At 48.2% G+C, this 17,448-nt stretch overlaps 1 protein-coding gene across 9 annotated transcripts in view; it reads left to right on the forward strand.

The window, feature by feature from the left end:
* Positions 1 to 17,448, forward strand: part of LMO1 (LIM domain only 1) — a 60,530-nt gene that overhangs the window by 7,432 nt on the left and 35,650 nt on the right. For 3 of the 9 annotated variants that reach the window (XM_057748352.1, XM_057748350.1, XM_057748351.1), the window contains exon 1: positions 12,842 to 13,069. The exons of 2 other annotated variants lie outside the window; for them this stretch is intronic. Coding sequence is in view for 1 of the 7 variants with exons in the window: in XM_057748351.1 (XP_057604334.1) it covers positions 13,048 to 13,069 (22 nt within the window). In the remaining 6 variants the exon portion in view is untranslated. Of the gene's footprint in view, positions 1 to 1,909; positions 1,933 to 12,840; positions 13,070 to 13,959; positions 13,981 to 17,448 lie in introns of those variants that run through there. 4 more of the 9 variants (XM_057748343.1, XM_057748344.1, XM_057748348.1 and 1 more) reach the window with 3 other exon arrangements.

Below are 17,448 nucleotides of genomic sequence, written 5' to 3' on the forward strand. Positions count from 1 at the left end.
TCAGGTTGGCCTGGACTGGACTAGGGGACTGCCCTATGGGGCACAGGTTTGTGTGTCATCACCTTGCTTTACGAGTTGCTGAGCCAATTTGCTTGGGCTCAGCATGAAGTAGGAGGGTGCCACCTTAGCCAGGGACCCACCTGGGTCCTACAAAATGGAGTTTTATGAAAGGCAGCCCCCTGATCTTTTTGTGTCCACAGACCTGGGTCACATCTTCAGGTTCAGAGAATCTGAGTTACAACCAGCAGAAAGGGCAAGTGAGGGGTGGGGGCTGCAAGAGGCCCCACAGTTGGAGCAGTTGGGCTAAAATAGCCAAGGGTAGGGTCAGGATGAACATCTAACTGGGCTCAAACCAGGGAGGGCCAGGCAACCCAAGACAAAGACTGATCCCCCTGGCCTTGACTCCTGCTCCAGCTGTGCCCTCAGCTAAAGAGAAAAGGGGATTCTTCTGCAGATCCTTTCCCCCATCTGTTCCAGGGTCGGGCCCTTTTGTGACCATCAGGGAACTTCTCGAAGGAAGGATGAAGCAGCGGATATAGCAAGGGTCTGCTCCAAGCCAAGGGACAAAGGTTCCAGTTCTGGGCAGCTTCCTAGAAACCAAAGGCCTAGCAAAGCAAAGCCTGGAATTGGAAACGTGGAACTTGAAGAAATCATAGAAACTATTTTATTGCTGAGGAATCAGGCTCAGTGTATTTATTAGGGGAAAAGCGAAGCTGCTGTAATAGACCCCAAACTGCAGTGGCTTGAAAATGATGGAACTTTGTCTCTCATAGCAGGAGATAAGAAGCTCAGGTTGGCAGGGCTGCTCCACAAGGTCACTCAGGGACCCAGCTTCCTTCCACTTTGTTTCCCTGCATCCTTTCTGGGGTTGTCGCCTACGCAGTCAAATCTGGGTATCTGGAATGTCCATATTCTAGCTTGTGGGAAGAGGGGAAGACAGGAAGCGCTGAATAAGCAATGTCCTTGTGAGCAAGAGAGGCAGACGTAGCTTATATGACTGCTGTTTGCAGACGAGAATCGTAAGTTGTCTACGCCTATTTGCAAGGGCAGCTGGGAAAGATAGTCCCTCGTTGGACAGCTGTGTGCCCCGGAGAGAGGCGAGAACAGAGGCGGGACACCACCAGCAGTCGGTCACGCTCAGGAAAGGGAAGCTGCCTGAGATCTGCATGAAGTAGTGTTCAAACCTGAATCAGGATCCAGGCCTGAGCAGTCACCACCAAGCCTGAGAGGCCTCCTGGCAGCACCACAGGCTCTGAGGGTCTGAATTAGCAGCCAGTATCCAGGCTGGGGATGACTCAGCCTGCTGGGCCGGGGCACCTCTAGTGCGAGGCCTGCGTGGTGGCTGACTGTGTCCTCCAGCCCCAACACGACTAAGTTATTTCTCTGACTTACCACAGAAGGGGCCCGAGTGTGGGGCTCAGTGCCTGGCTTGGAGAAACCCAGGCAGGTCCTGGGTAGCAGCAGCTGTGGGGGGCTATGTGCTTCCAGAGAGATGGGTTTTTCTCCAAACTTGTATCATTTGGGATCTGGTGGGGCCTCTCAGATCGGCTGGGTGTAAGGAAGAACCCCTTCAGCCCGCCTCTTCCATCCTGGGACAGGAGGACCCCACTAGATAGAGCCTGGGGGAAGCAGGCCAGGAGTGCTTCCCCATCAGCGCCGCGTACCTCGGCCCCTGCCTGCAGCATTGGGAGGACGGCTTCTGGGATGCGTGTGCTGTTGGGACATGCGGTTGTAGCTCCAAGGGGACCACCTGCTTGTGGGTGTGTTCACTCTGGTGAGCTTGTCAGGAGACAGTCTGTTCTCTGGGAGTGAGTCACGGTGCTCAGCCCCACGGGCCAGTCGGTGGAAGTCCACAAAGCTCTGGAACCAGCCCCAGCCCCAGGAGTACATGGGAACGCCCGGCCTTGGAGTCCCAGCCCAGGATCACTGCAGGTCTCTCCAGTCCTCGGTGGACAAGTGATTAGGAGGGTGGGAAAAGATGACCCCTAATCATGTAGGATGAGCAGTCGGGATTCTGATTGGGATTCGGATTGGGATTGTGAAGCTGCAGATCAGGCTGGAGTTTGGTTGCTGGGGTGGTTGTGACCTCAGAGGGGACGGTAGGTCTCTTGGAGCCCCCATGGTGAGGGTCTCTGATGGGCGGGAGGTGCCAAAGAAAGCCATTTGGAGATTGGGAGAGGCCCACCCTCCAGGTGTGCCTCGCTGTAACTGCAAGCTCACCAGCACCACAGAGGGCTCTGTCATTGCCAATTCTCAGAACAAGCTAGTTGGCTAGACAAATAAGAGAGTGGAGGGAAATATTTGAGTAGACAATCCTCCCAACTGGCGTTCGGGTGGTGGGTGTGAGAAGGGCAAGGGAAAGTTCAGAATCTCAGAGATGGGTTAGACCCCTGAGGCCTTCTGGTCTGACCTATTTCTCCCCTAAAGCAGGGGGTTGGAAGAGAAGATGCAAACACTTACAGCTTAATAGTTTTTCTTTTATCCCTGTCACACAAATAATTATACAAATAACTATGTAATTAACTAGATCGTTGTGATAAGAGCTATGGAGGGAAAGCAGAGGGCCCTGCCTGACTGTAACAAGGAGATCTAACCTAGTCTGCAGGGGAGAGGCCACCCTGACGAAGAGAGTGGCATTAAATCCCAGACCCACGGGGTAAGCAAGAGGTGGTCCAAATGAAGAACAAAGAGCGAGCCTGCAGGCTCCGGAGCAGGCAGTGGTTCAGACAATGACAAGGGCAGTGTCTCTAGGTGGGAGCCAAGCGGTGGGTGTCTGTGATGGGAGTTGCTTCGGGAGAGCCCAGGGACAGGCAGAGGATGGGGGCTTTCTGCGGAGAGCAACGGGGAGCCATTACAGCTCTGAGGATTGGTTGACAAAATCTGATCTGCATTTTTAAAATATCTCCTGGCTGCCTATGAAGTATGGAGGCTATATTAGTGGGCCTCAGGGTGGATTCAGGGAGGCTAGGAGGAAGCTCTTGCAGTAGCGTGCAAAAGATGATGGTCACTCGGACTAGTGCAGTAGTGGTTATTGTGTGATTGGCAGGAGTGTCAAAACTGACTCCGATTTATTTCTAAATTTTTTTTTAAATTACAAATTACTTATTCATTATAAGTAGTGAAAAGATTCTAAAGATACATAATGAAGAAAGGTAACACTTTGCCCTTAACTCCCGCCTTCCGCCCTTACCTGCTAAGGCCACCCTGCTGGCAGACGGAACAGGGGCAGCCTTGCACGTCTTTCCTTTGTGTTCATCTAAGCAGAGAGAGGTTTTCTTTTAAATGGGATATTACTTGCTACTTACTCTGCAACCTACTTTTCTCGCTTAACAGTACATCACAGACATCCTTTGTGATTCCATAGCTGTAGGTCTAACTCGTGTTTTAACAGCTGCATGATGTTCTACAGCTGGGCTGTGCGACAATTATTTGATCATTGAGTGACATTGATATTCAAATAGTTTCCAGTTTCCTGCCACCACAAACAATGCTGAAATTTAAGGTTATCCTTAAATACAGGTGATTTTCCTCCATAAGATACATTCCCAGAAGGAGAATTTCTGGGTCAAAAGGCATGTGCACTTCTGATTTTAATCAATAGCACCAGGTCACTTGCCCCAAATTGTGGTAGATAGTGCCAGATTACTTTCTTAGCAACAAATGAGAGCACCCATTTTTCTCACATTTCTAGCAGACCTTAAATTTACTCTTAATTTTTTCCCCCAATCTGATGAATTAAAGTAATGAAAACTTATTTTGCTTTAATTTGCATTTTCCTAGCTAATAACGAGGGTAAACATTTTATTGGCCATTTAGATTTTCTCCTCTCACAATGGCCTGTTCATACTCCGTTTCCATTTTTCTTTTGGGCATTTGTCTTTTTCTTTACAATTTATAGAAACTCTTTGTATATATGATATATTTTCCCTCTTACTGTTTTATATTTTGCAGATTTTTTCTGGTAAATAATCGGTCTTTTTTCTTTGTTTATGGTATCTTTTGCCATCAAAGTTTTAAAAGTCAACTCTAGTATGATATCTATCTTTTTTTGTTGTTGTTACCCTTGCAGATGTCTCCCACCAAATTTATTCATGTTTGCATTACCCAAATCTGTTCCATTTTTCCTTCAAATTTCTTCTAATATTTTCACTGTTTCATTTTTATGTTAAAATCTCTAACCCATTTGGAACATAATCTATATGGGGGTGGGTAGGGATCCCATTTATTTCTTCCAGATGTATAACCAATTACGGCAGCACCATTTAAAAAATAGCTTTATTGAGATATAATTCATGTACCATACAACTAACCCATTTAAACTATACAATGTAATGCATTTTAGTATATTCATAGATGGGTGAATCATCACAGTCAACTTTAGAACATTTCATCACCTCAAGAAGAAACCCTGTACCTTTTAGCCATCGCTCTGCTACTAGCCCCCAGCTTCGGACAACTACTCATCTGCTTTCCGTCTCTACAGACTTGCCTACTCTCGACATTTCATATAAATGGAATCATATAACATGTAGACTTTTGTGACTGCCTTCTTTCACACAGCTTAACATTTTCAAGGCTCATCCATTTTGTGGTGTGTGTAAGTACTTTGTTCCTGCTTATAGCCCATAATATCCATTTGTCAGGTGATGGACATTTGGTTTTTTCCCACCTTTTGGCTATTATAAATAATGCTGCTATAAACATCAGCATACAGACTTGTGTATGGACGTGTCTTCAGTGCTCTTGTCTATACACCTAGAATTGGACTTAATGGGTCATATGGTGATTCCATGTTTAGCTTTTGAGGAATTACCCGGCTGTTTTCCAAAGTGGCTGCACCATTTCATATTCCCACCAGCAGTTATGAGTTCCAATTTCTCCATATCGTCACCGATATTTGTTATTATCTGACTTTTTGATTTTAGCTTCCTAGTGGGTGTGAAGTGGTATCTTACTGTGGTTTGGTGTGCATTTCCAATGGTGCTGAGCATCTTTTCAGGTCCTCATTGGCTTATTTGTATAACTTCCTTAGAGAACTGTCTATTCAGATAGTAGTACCATCTATTAATTGTTTTCTCTGATGAATTGAAATTAACCTTTTATCATATATTAAATTCCTTTCTAATTTGAATCTATTTATTGGCTCTTTGTTCCTCTGATCTATTTATCTTTTCCTAGCTTACCCCATGCTATTCAGATCGTGGTGGCTTTGCAGTATGTTTTATTACCTAATAATGCAATTTCTCTTCAACTAGTCTTTCTTGTCATGTTTTCTTAACTAGCCTCAGATATTTATCTTTCAAATATACCTCAAATTAATTTTTTACATTTCTAAAGTACTTTTTAATTTGGGATTGTAATAGCAATTGCATTAAATCTATATATTTTTGAAAGGACTCGTTTTTTATGTCTTTGAAACATGGCTATCTTTCTATATGTTCAGATTTTGTTATATGTCCTTCAGTATGATTTCATAACTTTCTTCAAAGAACTTTACTTTGTGATGGTTACTGTTTTAAAATTATTCCTTAGTACTTTACAGTTTTGTCACTATTGCAAATGATCTTTTTTGTCATTTCCATTTCTAATATATCATTGCATTGATGAAAAAAACTATAGATTTCTATTTACCTTGTATTTAGCCACCTTCCCAATTATCTAACTAATTCTAGTAGCTTTTAAACTGTTTTATTGGATTTTCTTGATATACAATCACATCATTTGTAAATAAACATTTCTGTTTTTGTTTTTTAAGTCAGCTATTTATTCTGATCAGTTTATTTTCTTGTCTTATTGAATTAGTTAAAATCTCCAAAAGATGTTTAATATTAGTGATGGTAATGAGCATCTTGTCTTGTTCCCAGTTTCTGGAAATAGCTTCTGAATGTCATATATTTGCTATTGGGTTTTGGTAAACAGTATCAAATTGAAATAGTTTTCTTCTATTTTTCTTTGTTTTTTATTTTATTAGCAATATTTGCTGAATTTTATAAAATGATTTTTGGCATCTTACTATAATCATATTTTGTTCCTTTCATTTGTTGATATACTGACTTGTATTGATAGATTTCCTGATGTTGAATTATGTTTTCAGTGTTAAAATGAACCCTCCTTTGTATGGTGTAAACTTTTGATGCTTTTCCCATATCTAGAAGCTAATATATTATTTCAGACTTTGCACTCATTCAAACTCATCTGTGATGTTTTTCTTCCTTTTTTAATTCAATCTTTATAAGTTTGGAGAATTAAGAAAATGTTAGCTAATAAAACAAAGCAGGAAACTTTCCAACTTTTTCTCTTGTCTGGAAATAGTTTTGGTAACATTAAAAATCATCTGTTTTTAAAGGTTGTATAGAACTCATTTTTACTATAATCTGTCACTTGTGATTTGTTTTATTTCATTCTTAATTATGGTAAAACACACAAACATAAAATTCACCATCTCAACCATTTTTAAGTGTACAGGTCAGTAGGGTTCTGTACATTCATATTGTTATGTAACCAATCTCCAGAACTCTTTTCATTTTGCAAAACTGAAACTCTATACCCATTAAACAAAAACTCCCTGTTTCTCCCTTCCCTTAGTGCCTGGCAGCCACAATTCTACTTTCTGTCTCTATGAATTGGACTCTTCTAGGTACCTCATATAAGTGAAGTCATGTAGTATTTGTTTTCCTGTGATAGTCTTATTTTACTTAGCATAATGTCCTCAGGTTTCATCCATGTTGTAGTATGTGTCAGAATTTCGTTCCTTTTTAAGGCTGAAGAGTATTTCATCATACATATATACTGCGTTTTGTCTACCTATTCATCCACGGATGAACACTTGAGTTGCTTCTACATTTGGGCTATTGTGAATAATGCTGCTATGAACAGGGGTGTACAAATATCTGTTCAAGACCTAGCTTTCAATTCTTTTGAGTATGTGTCCAGGAGTGGAATTGCTGGATCATATGGTATCTTGTGATGTTTTAATAGCAGAGTTTTCATTTTTTAAAAATCTTCTGTTTATTGGCCTATTCAAGATTTCAACTTCTGTGCTCAGTTTTTGACAATTTTCCACTTTGCTTGGAAATCATCTATTTCCTCTAGGTTTTCACATTTATTTTCATAGGCTTGCATACATTATTGTTATAATTCTTTAACCTTTTCTGTACTTGTGATATACCTCTTTTCTTATATCTAATATTGTATGTTTTTGCTTTCTTTTTTTTCTTAACCAGGTTTTGCCTGAAAAAAGTTATCTATTTTGTTGGTCTTTACAAAGAACCAGGGTTGGGTTTTCATTTTTTTCTTTTAATTATTTTTCTATTATTTGTTTATTTTCTATTGAATTAATTTCTGATTTTTAACTTTGTTAATTTTATCTCTTTTCTTTTGGCTTAGTTTGTTCTCTCATTTCTTACATTAAATACTTAGTTAAATTTTCCTTTAGTCTTTTTTTAATGTTAAAAGCATTTAAGATGCAACTATTTTAAAAGACCTCTGTTATAACTATAATAAATATATAGAAAAAGCAAAAAAGCAGTTATATTTTTTCCTCTGAGTACAATTGTGTCTCATAAGTTCTGTATGGTATGCTGTTCTCTTTTTCATTACTAGATGGTTTGTAATTTCAGTTTTGATCTTGTTTTTGACCCAGTAGTAATTTAAGAGAGTTTCTTAATTGCCAAGCAGTATATACTTTTGACCTTGAAATTAGTCTTATTTGGCGTTCATTTTTGCTGTTCCTACTCCCTTTGTGGTTGCATTTTCCTGGTGTATCTTGGTCCATTGCTTTACTTTCAGTCTTCTTTGTCACCTTGTTTTGGGAATATTTCTCGTAAACAGCATTTGGCTATATTTTATGTTTTAACTTACTCAGACAATCTGTTTTATGATAGGGAAATTCAGTCGCTTCACATTTAATGTAATATACTTATATACTTAGCTTTATTTATTCCATATATTTGCTGTTTCTTACACACCACACACACACACACACACACACACACACACACACACACACACACATTTCTTTTTGGTTACTTTTGCTGGCTTGGTTGAAATTCTTCTTTATATCCAGATTTCTGGTATTAAGAACTGAATGGCTGGTTTACTGAAACAAGAAGAAGAAAGATTTGGGAAGAAAATCCTGAGCTCAATTTGGATTTTAAATTTTAAGATAACTTTGAAACAGCCAAGTGGAGATGTTGGGGGCATTTGGAAATACTGGAGTAGTACTCAAAGGAGAAATCCTGAGTAAGGGCTACACATCCCAACAGCTGTGGACAGCACCCCAGGGGAAGGTGTTCAGAGAAGGCTGGGACCCAGTCCTGAGGGACACTGCCAGCTAACAGCTGGATGAAAGAAGAAAAGCTAGCAATTGGGGGTAGAAGGAAAACTCAGAGAATGCGTTAGTCTGGGGAAGAAACATGTTCAAGAGGGAAGGGATTACATGCATTAAATGCTGAGAGGTAACAGTAAGGTCTGAACATAGTCCTTTAGTGACATAAAAGTCACTGGTGACCTTGGCAGGCCTTGTGGAGGCTGAAGCCAGTTAGCAGTGGAGGAAGAGAGAGTGTAAGGTGAGGAAGCATGACAACAAGGGGAACAGATATCAAAGCATCTCAAGGCAGATGTGCAGTCCAAGGAATTCCTTTGTTTACTTGTTTCAGGTGGGACACCAGAGTTTGTTTGCCTGCTGTGGTGAAAGGTCCAGCTGAATGGGGAGATCAAAGGGAAGGGGAAAAGCCAGTGGGACATCTTGGTAGGTGGTAGCAGGTGGACCAGAGCACACGCTGAGGGATAGGGCCCAGCAGGAGGAAAGCTGCGTGTGACCGGGTGCCTGTTGCAGATGTGGAAAGTGATGGCAGAAGCACAGACCTGGGGTGGGGGAGGTGGGCCTTTCTGTCTGACGCCTCTCACCTCATAAGGTAGGAGGTGACATCATCTGCTGAGACTGCAATGGAGCAGGAGTATGGATCGGACAGTGGGGGAGGCAAGAAAAGAAATGAAACAGTTCAGAGAGCACGTGTGGCTTCAGGAGACCTTCCAGGTGGCAAGGGGGCAGTGGGAGCAAAGCCCTTGGTTGGCCTGACCTTGATGATGCCTATGACACCGATGACATTGATGACACCCTCTGTGTCTCCTGCTGATCTCCACTGCCACCAGGCAGAGCTGGCCGTGGGGGCTTGTTCTGGCCTATTCTTGCTCCCACAGCCTCTCCCTTCATGCCAGTCACAGCAAAAACAGTTTAGAATATGGAGGCCATGCATATGCCAGGTACCAGATCTCACACATTTACAACAATTAGCCCTACATTCTCATGCTCTGATTTTCTTCTGGATCCTCCTCTCCAAAAAGGTGTAAGACCCTCTAGGAATGCTTACACGTGTTATCCGAGTGCCCTCTGGACACCATCAGATGTTGAGTTCTGGATAACGCCATTTTCTCTCTAACAGTCCCAGAGATGGGAGGTAGGGTTAATGCGCTAGGGGTACAGATGCCTCCCATATAATTGGAGCTGCTCCCCAATACTCTTGCCATCTTGTCATCCATTGCATGCATGTGTTGCCACCAATGCCACCAAGCTGCTGACCCAGTTGCTCTTGTCCTTCTCTGCAATTACCTTTTGTTTCTAGTGACCAGCCCTTTCAGAGGAGCCTTCAATAGTAAAGCTGTTAGTGACCTGCTTCCTCATCTGCACTGCTGCCCTCTTCTTATGGGAGTGCCAGGCGGAAGTGGGTCAGGCCCAGCTTTGCACCATATCTGCAATTGTTGTGCCTTCAAACTCCAGGCCTTGCTACTCAGTCTAGATCCCTATGAGGATCTCCTCTCAGGAAACTCACTGTCTCTCCTCCAGCGTGGTCCCCATTGGGGACCTCGATCCTTATCGTAGGTCCGTCCATATCTGAATCTCAGGGATAGGCTGAGTTTAGTGTCCTTCACCAGTGCTTGGGGCCCATATAAATTCAGAGATGAGGCTGAGCATCTGTCTCAGTATCCCTGACCACCCATCATGGTTAAGATCTCTGAATTTTCTCTTCCTCTATGAAAACCAGGAGGCTGGTCTTCTAAGAGCTCACACAGGCCCTTGGTGTGAGTGAGGGTGGGGGCAGGAGAGTCTGGGTGCTCAGTCCCTCAGGCTGGCGTCATTGAGTGTCAGATTGGCCAAGCAGATAACTCAATTGCAGGGCCATGCTAGTCCACATGGTGCTTTTGTGCAAAGTAGCAAAAAGTGCCCTCTTTTGGTGGTTGCAGCCCATGTCAGGCACATGGCTTAGAGAACAGAGAGAGGGCAAAATTTCAGCCCCTTCTCGTCCTCTTGGCCAGATGTCCTAGTGCCAGGCAGGAAGAGCCAGCACCAACCTAGGCAGTGGCCATGGCCAGCAACACAGAAAACTAAATAGCATGGAGATCCAAATATTGGATTCAGAGGAAGCATGCACCTCCATTCTGGTCCCATGCCATCTGAGATCCTGAGGCAGGGGGTGAGGGGTAGGGGGAGATGGTACCTAAGGTTCTCTTCTTCTGAGCCTCCAGTCTTAGATCTGAATCCCTCTGCTGCCTCTGCAGCTCCCATTTTCTCCAATGACCCATTGTAGACCCTTCCTATGGTATCTGTCTTTCCACTCCAGGAGAGAGCTGAAATTTTGCCCTCAGGGGCTGACCTTATCCTCCAGGCCTCAATGGAATAATCCACTTACCACTCAGTAATCCAGACTACACACAAAGACACTCACTTAGAGGACTATAGGGGAGATGTTTCCTTCAAGGACTTTGTGAGGTGGGCAAGCAGAGGGATGCCATGAGGAGAATCACGACAGCAAGAACCTGCAAGATGTGTTCAATTACAGTAAAGTAGCCGAGAAGGGCAGGAGTGTGAGATTGTTGTTGGAGATCAATAGATAGCAATTGAATTGAACTGAAGGGCAGTAATGGTTACAAAGGCTTCCCCAGATCTCGTGAAGGGCCTGAAATGATCGGACAAGTAGTTAGGGCTTTGTCTGGTCGACAAAGGGGAGCCATGGAAGCTTTTTGAGCAGGAGAGTGGCAGGATCAGGTCTTGGCACCAGGAAGATGACTCTAGCAGCTTGTGCTGGATGGTGAGGAGGAAGATTTGCCAAACCTGGTCATTGGCATGGCTACGTTCAGTGCTAGTGGGAGACTGAGAACAGCAGATTTGGGAGCTCATTCTGAAGAGCATCTCTGAACAGTCCCCTTTTCTTCACTGAACCGACTATAATTATTTCAGTCATTTCACACACTTTTCCTGATCTGAACTGCGTGGGTCCATGTGCAAGGATGGAAGAGGGCAGGAGGAAGCAGGATGAGCCCTCCCTCCCCCCAGCCCTCTCTCCACCCCTCAATCAGAATGTGTTTTGATAAGTGGGGGCTTGGGGAAAGCATAAGGGTGACAAACTGTGCCTCCCCCACCAATTACATTTTTTTAAAAGCTGCTATGGAAGGAGCGAATATTAGTTTCCTGATTTATAAAGCCAAATGGATTAAGCTCATTCATTGCCGGAGGAAACAAAAAGGAAATCTTCAATACCTCTGTGCACATTGAGAACAGGAACAATACCCGTCTTTAGAAAGCAGAAACCTAATTTGGGGGAATCAATTACCCTCTGTGTCCCTGCCTCTGTGGGCTCTCTCACTGGCTCTCTCTCTCAATAGAGATTTCCTGGGAGGTAAAATGTGGAGAAGTTGGTCAACCATAGGCACACCCTCCATTCAGCCTTACAGACAGGAGGCAAAGAACTAGGGTTTGCGGAGCTGGGCAGGGGGTATCAAGGGTATCAAGGGCCTAGATATCAAGCACTTGTGGAAATGGGAGGGGGCAAGCTGGGACTGGGGAGTGCTTTGGAATAAACGCTGGAGAATGGGGGAAGTATAGGGATGTGTAGTGAGAGGGTGTGGGAAGGGGATGATGGGGACCTGGGGTTTATAACTGGGGGGCAGGGGAATATAGCCCAGTCTGTGCACAAACTGGTGATGGGGGGCTGCCCCAGCCTGGCTCCAGAGACCCCACTGTCTCCTGATTCTTTCAGTTTCTCTTCTGTGGTCTGCACTTGCTCTTGTGGATTTGAGCGTTTAGTGGGCAATGGCCAGGCACTTAGGCTAAAAGGAAAGGGGATGGGTGCCCGCTACGGTACCCAAAGAGTCACATTCACAGTCACACACAGAATCGCTCCCACAATCTCATAGATTCCTGTTCTGGGTCTCGGCACACCCAGCCCGATGCACTCACAGTCGCACACTCAGAGTCCCACACACAAGACAGGGTCACAGACTCAAAATGACACTGCACACACTCCCACTCGAAATCAGACACATTCCACCACCCCCAAGTCCCAACTGAAGCTCACACAGTGGCTCACCACCCCGCACAGCCCTCACTCTGGCATGTGGGGACACACACACACACACACACACACACACACACACGAGTCGCTCACACGCACACATACTGGCTGTGCTTTTGTGTTTTGTCAGAATTAATGAGAAAAGTTCCCGTGCCCTGCGGGTAATTAGTGTCCTTGGAGTTAAATAAGCTAATGGCGGGCACCTCTGGCCCAAGCAATTATGTTTGTGTATTGAATAATTGATTCAAAGTGGGGGAAGGGCCGCTAATCAGATCTGAGCATAATGAATTGATTTAATTAACAGGGGAATCTGAGGGGCCCTGGGAAACGCAGGCTTCACTCGGCTGAGCGAGCGGGGCCAGCGCGGAGAGGAGGGCGCGCGGCGGCGGTGGCGGCGGCGGTGGCGGCTCCGGCCCGGCCCGGGCAGCAGCTGCCGGCTCGGCTCGGCGATCCCGGCCCGGCGGACGCGCCCCAGCCCCGCCCCGCCCCGCCCGCCCGCCCGCCAGCCCGCGGGTCGCGCCGGTCCGGCCGCGCTGCCTGTGCGCGGGGCTCAGCTCCGGGCGCCGGTCCTTCCGCCCCCGTCCGCGGCCGCGCTCGCCGGGCGCGGAGCCCGCGCGGGGCCGGCGGGAGCAGCGCAGGCGGAGGGCGGCGGAACCCGAGCCGTCCGCCCCTCCGCGTCCTCGGCCCGGGGCGGGCGATGGTGCTGGACCAGGAGGACGGTAGGTGCCCGGGGACCCGCGGGGGGCAGGGTGGGGGCGGCGGCGCGGGCCCGGCGGAGGCCACCCCGCGCGGCGGCGGCGGCGGCGGCGGCAGCACACCCCGCTCCCGGCCCCGGCCGCCTCGGGCCGCTGTGTTGCTTCCCGGAAGCCGTACGGTGGAGGTACGCGCGGGTGTGTGTCGGGGTGCCAGGCTCAGCCCCCCGAGGCTTCTCCGCGGGATTAAGAAGTCCCACGCGCCCCCCCCGGAGCCCGCCGGCCCCGCACGCTTGGGCCGGGAACTTTCTCACTGGCTCTTGCCCGCCTCTCAGGCAGAGGGGCGCCTCGCCGATCCGCGCCGCGGGCTTCCCGGTAGTGCCCACTGCCCCCCCGTCTCCCCGCCTCCCTCTTGGGTATCTGCACTCCCCCCACTTCTGCACAGACTGCGGGACGGCTCCCCCAGGGAATGCCCAGAGAAGCCGGCATTGTCCTGGGGTCCCTCAGGTCTGGAACTTCACAGCTGCGGGATGGGTGACATCGCTTCACCCCTGGCAGGGCTGAGGAGGATGCTGGCCATAAGTTCCCCCAGCCCAGCGTGTTGGGAGGTGCTCCGCTGGCTAGGGGTGGGCCGTATGTCCAAGATATCAGGGCCAGATTCACCTTGAAGCTGATGAATTTTAAGCTTCAGAGTCCTACCATTGTAATTTTGTATTAGTAATCTCCTATTCCTTTTCTTAAACCCCACTCGCCCCCACCCCCTGCCCCCGCTGCATAAGGAAGCTGGCGCTCACAAAATCTGGACCAGCCCTGGGTCCAGCTCACACCCTGCCCATTCTAACTGCCAGTCTCTCAGGAGAACTCACAGTCCTACTGGCCCAAGGAGCATCGCCAGTTGCTAGGGCAGTTCTTTGATGCCTGGGAGATGAAGCCCTGAGGTAGGAGGTTGGGAGATTTGGGGTTGGGTGGCAGTTGCTGGTCTGCAGGGAAGGGTCTGGCGGCCTGGCCTTTCTCTCTGGCCCTACTGGTCCCTTGTCCTACCCTGCCACCTCCTACTAGGGTGATCCACTGTCCTGGTTTGCCCAGGACTGTCCCTGTTTTATCACGGACAGTCCTAAATCCTGGAAACCCCTCAGTCCCAGGACAAACTAGGACATTTGGTCTACAGCCTATATCGACAGCCTCCTCTGGGCTGTTGTGCAGAGGTGGATTGGCCTTCATCAAGGGGGTGGAGTGCAGATTCTGCCTAGGCCCCGACAAAGCCCAACAAGTTATAACTGCAGCTTCCTAGAAGGCCTGTCCAGGGCTTCCAGAAACCAAAAGAGGAAAAGTTTGCCAACCGTGTACTTCTGCACTCAAGCTGGTTGCAAATCCCTGTGCATGGGCTGCTTTTGTGTGAGTAGGGGGCAGCGCAGGGCAGGGCATCTGAACTTGGCCAGCGAGCATCCTGATTGTACTGCAAAGTCTGTAGATTCACTCTGTCCTGTCTGCTGTGGTGGCCACAGGGAAAGGGCTTTTGTCACTCCAAAAACCCCTTTGAGTGTCACCTGTGAGGCCAGCTTGTAACTGCATCTTGAAGACAGCTGCACTGTGTTGGGAGCAGGGCCCTCAGGCTGAGACACATCTGACAGGCTCCACTGAAGAGTTCTGGAATATCTGGTCTGCCTGGGCCCTCAGGCACCAAGTCTCCAACCTCCCCCTACCCCCAACCCCCAACCCCAATGCAGGAATCCTTCCTCAGGACTTTACTGCCAGGTGCAACGACAAACTGCTGGGACCTGCCCAAAACTTTGTAAAGCAGCCAGTAGCACCCCCTTTCTCCTCACTGTAACCTAGGGGACTGATCAACTGGCCTCCCTCTGCTGTCCCCAGAGGCATTTCAAGGGCATTTTGGAGCACTCTTGGCAGAATCGAAGTGAGAGTACATGCTCATCACCTGTGGAATGTGTCAGGTGCAGACAACCTCCCCAGCCCCAGGGGATCCAAGGGTTCCACCCTGGTGTTGTGGGCGTGCCCCTGGACCTGGAGGCAGCTTGCGTAGAGGTGGGCATGGGCACGGGAGTTACCTGCCTGCCCAGCAGTTACCCAGGAACTAAGACAGAGGCCGCTGGAGGAGCCAGGCTCCTGTCTGGGTTTGTTAGCCCAGCAGGCCGCTTCCTGGCTGGGAGCTCAAGTCACCCAGACTGCCCAGGGCTTGCTGGGTAGCTCTGTGAAGTAGAAGGCCGCTGCAGAGGCCCTTCTCCAGATGAGTGTGGGAGCTTAGTGCTCCTCACTGGGGGTACAGAGAGAGCTGCCTGTGGGCACAAGCGGCCAGCCCTTCACACACAGCACCCGTCTCCTGCTCACACCCAACCTGTTCCTATAGTCTGTTGCTCTAGTCCCTGGGTTGGGGTGCAAGGCCACTGACTCCCTCTTAGAGGGACGCTGGCTGTGTGGTTGCTAATTGGGCACCTTGGGGGCTGGAGGGGGGTGGTGGTGTGGAACTTGGAGGCCAGATTGTACCCCTTAAGCCCTGGGAGGCCCCAGTGCAGGGTGCTTGCCAGGGGAGGGGAATGGGGCAATGGTGCTTCAGCCCATCACAACACATGGATGAGAGTGAGAAAGTGGCCTCAGCTAGTTGAGTTCATGTTTATGGGTCAGGGCCAGACCCTGAAAGTGAGTAGAAGCAGCAGAGGACAGGAGTAAGGCTGCAGCCCTTGTGGAGTGAATGCCTCCAGGTAGCACAGAGATGTCTACAGCAAGAAGCTACCCCTTGCCAGCCTGCCAGGCCCAGTGCTTGCTACACTGTCTGGCCCCCAGCTCAGGATGGGGTGAGGGGCTGGCACTAAATGTGCCGGCGGCAGCAATGCCAAAGCCTCCCTCGGGCCCTCAGGGTACAGTTCCGCTGCAGTGGCAGGGGAGAGATCAAGCTCGCAGTCCTGAGGGATGGTGAGTCTGAGCAAAATGATATATTTAACATCAAATATACTCAAGGACTATTAGGATTAAGTATTCAAGATGAAGGGGAAAGCGAAACACTCTGAGCTGCGGATGAAGCATCTCATTAGAAGCAGCCTCTCTTCTGTTTTCTCAAAGCTTGACGTTCCTGCCTAGGATAGAGGAGGATGGGCGGCAGCACCACCCCGCCATCCCCTTCCCCTGTCAAGCACCGTGCACTGGGGCCTCCCAGGGCTTACAGGGCACAACCTGGCCTCCAAGTCTCCTGTGTACCCACTGCCTCCCCTTCTACTGTCCGGGCTGCCGCCGTTTACAAAGTACATTCACATGCATTATCTCATCTGATCCCCACAGCAACCTTGGAGGTAGCAGAGTAGGTCTCCCACTTCACAAACAGGAAAACTGAGGCCTGGTGAGAGAAAATGACTTGCTAAGGTCCACTGCTGGTAATAGGCAGAGATGGGATGACGTCTCAACTGGTGGCCCTTTGCCCCTCCAGCTTCCTTCTCCTTGCCTGGGTCTGGTCCTCGGAAGTGACTGCCAGGGATGAGCCTCTGACACATCTGTCTGAAGAAAAGCCGTTAAGATTTCCATCCCATCCTGGCACTCTGTAGTGTCAAGAAAAAAAAAAAAGCTCTTAATATTAAAGAGTGGCCTTCCTGGAGTATGCAGCCTGGACATTAGCCCCAGGGCTCTGGGAGAGAAGCAGCGTTCAGGAGAGGAGATGAACACTGTCTTCCTTCTTGCCTCCTGAGTTACAGAGCAAGAATTGTCAACTCTGTAATAGCAGGAATCTTTGTTTTCACTGCTATATCCCCAGTGCCTTAGAATAATGCTTGGTGTATAATATATGCTCAGTAAATAGTTGTGGAATGAAAAACACCTTCAAGGCCATGCTGTGCTTGCTCAGAGAGAAGTGAGACATGATCCCATTCTCTGTGGAATCAGGATGCTCTTGGGGGGGGGGGGTTGCTGCTGGGGTAAGGGTGGTGCTGTTAAAACTCACAGTGGGAAAATTTGTGCCCTGCAGAGGGTTAACTTCACCAAACAGTCCGGGAAGCAACCAGAAATCCCAGGCAGAGGAGGTAGGAAGGGAGGGCACGAGGTCAGAGAACGATTGCCCCATAGGAGAGGGGTAAAATCAAGGCTGAGGGGCTGGGAGTGACAGACAGGGGTGGTCCACTAGACAGTTATCAGGGGTAAGGACCCTGGGTGCTGAGCAGAGCCCACGCGCCGACTTGGGGCCGAGAGGCCTCCAGGTGGCGCTGCGGAGCCGGGCAGCCGCGCGTCTCCACTCCCCATTAACCCGGGAGGGAGGGGGGCCTCGGGAAATGTGTGCATTTATTCAGTAGCAGGAGTGCAAACCTCATACATTGAGGGAGAAAGGCAGCGGGAGACGGCCGCCGAGATTCCCCCATCTCTTTGAATATAATTTTAGATTGAGATTCAGATTAAATCCGAGGGGAAAA

This window comes from Hippopotamus amphibius, chromosome 9, assembly GCF_030028045.1.
Source record: "Hippopotamus amphibius kiboko isolate mHipAmp2 chromosome 9, mHipAmp2.hap2, whole genome shotgun sequence".
In the NCBI taxonomy this organism is placed as follows: Eukaryota; Metazoa; Chordata; class Mammalia; order Artiodactyla; family Hippopotamidae; genus Hippopotamus; species Hippopotamus amphibius.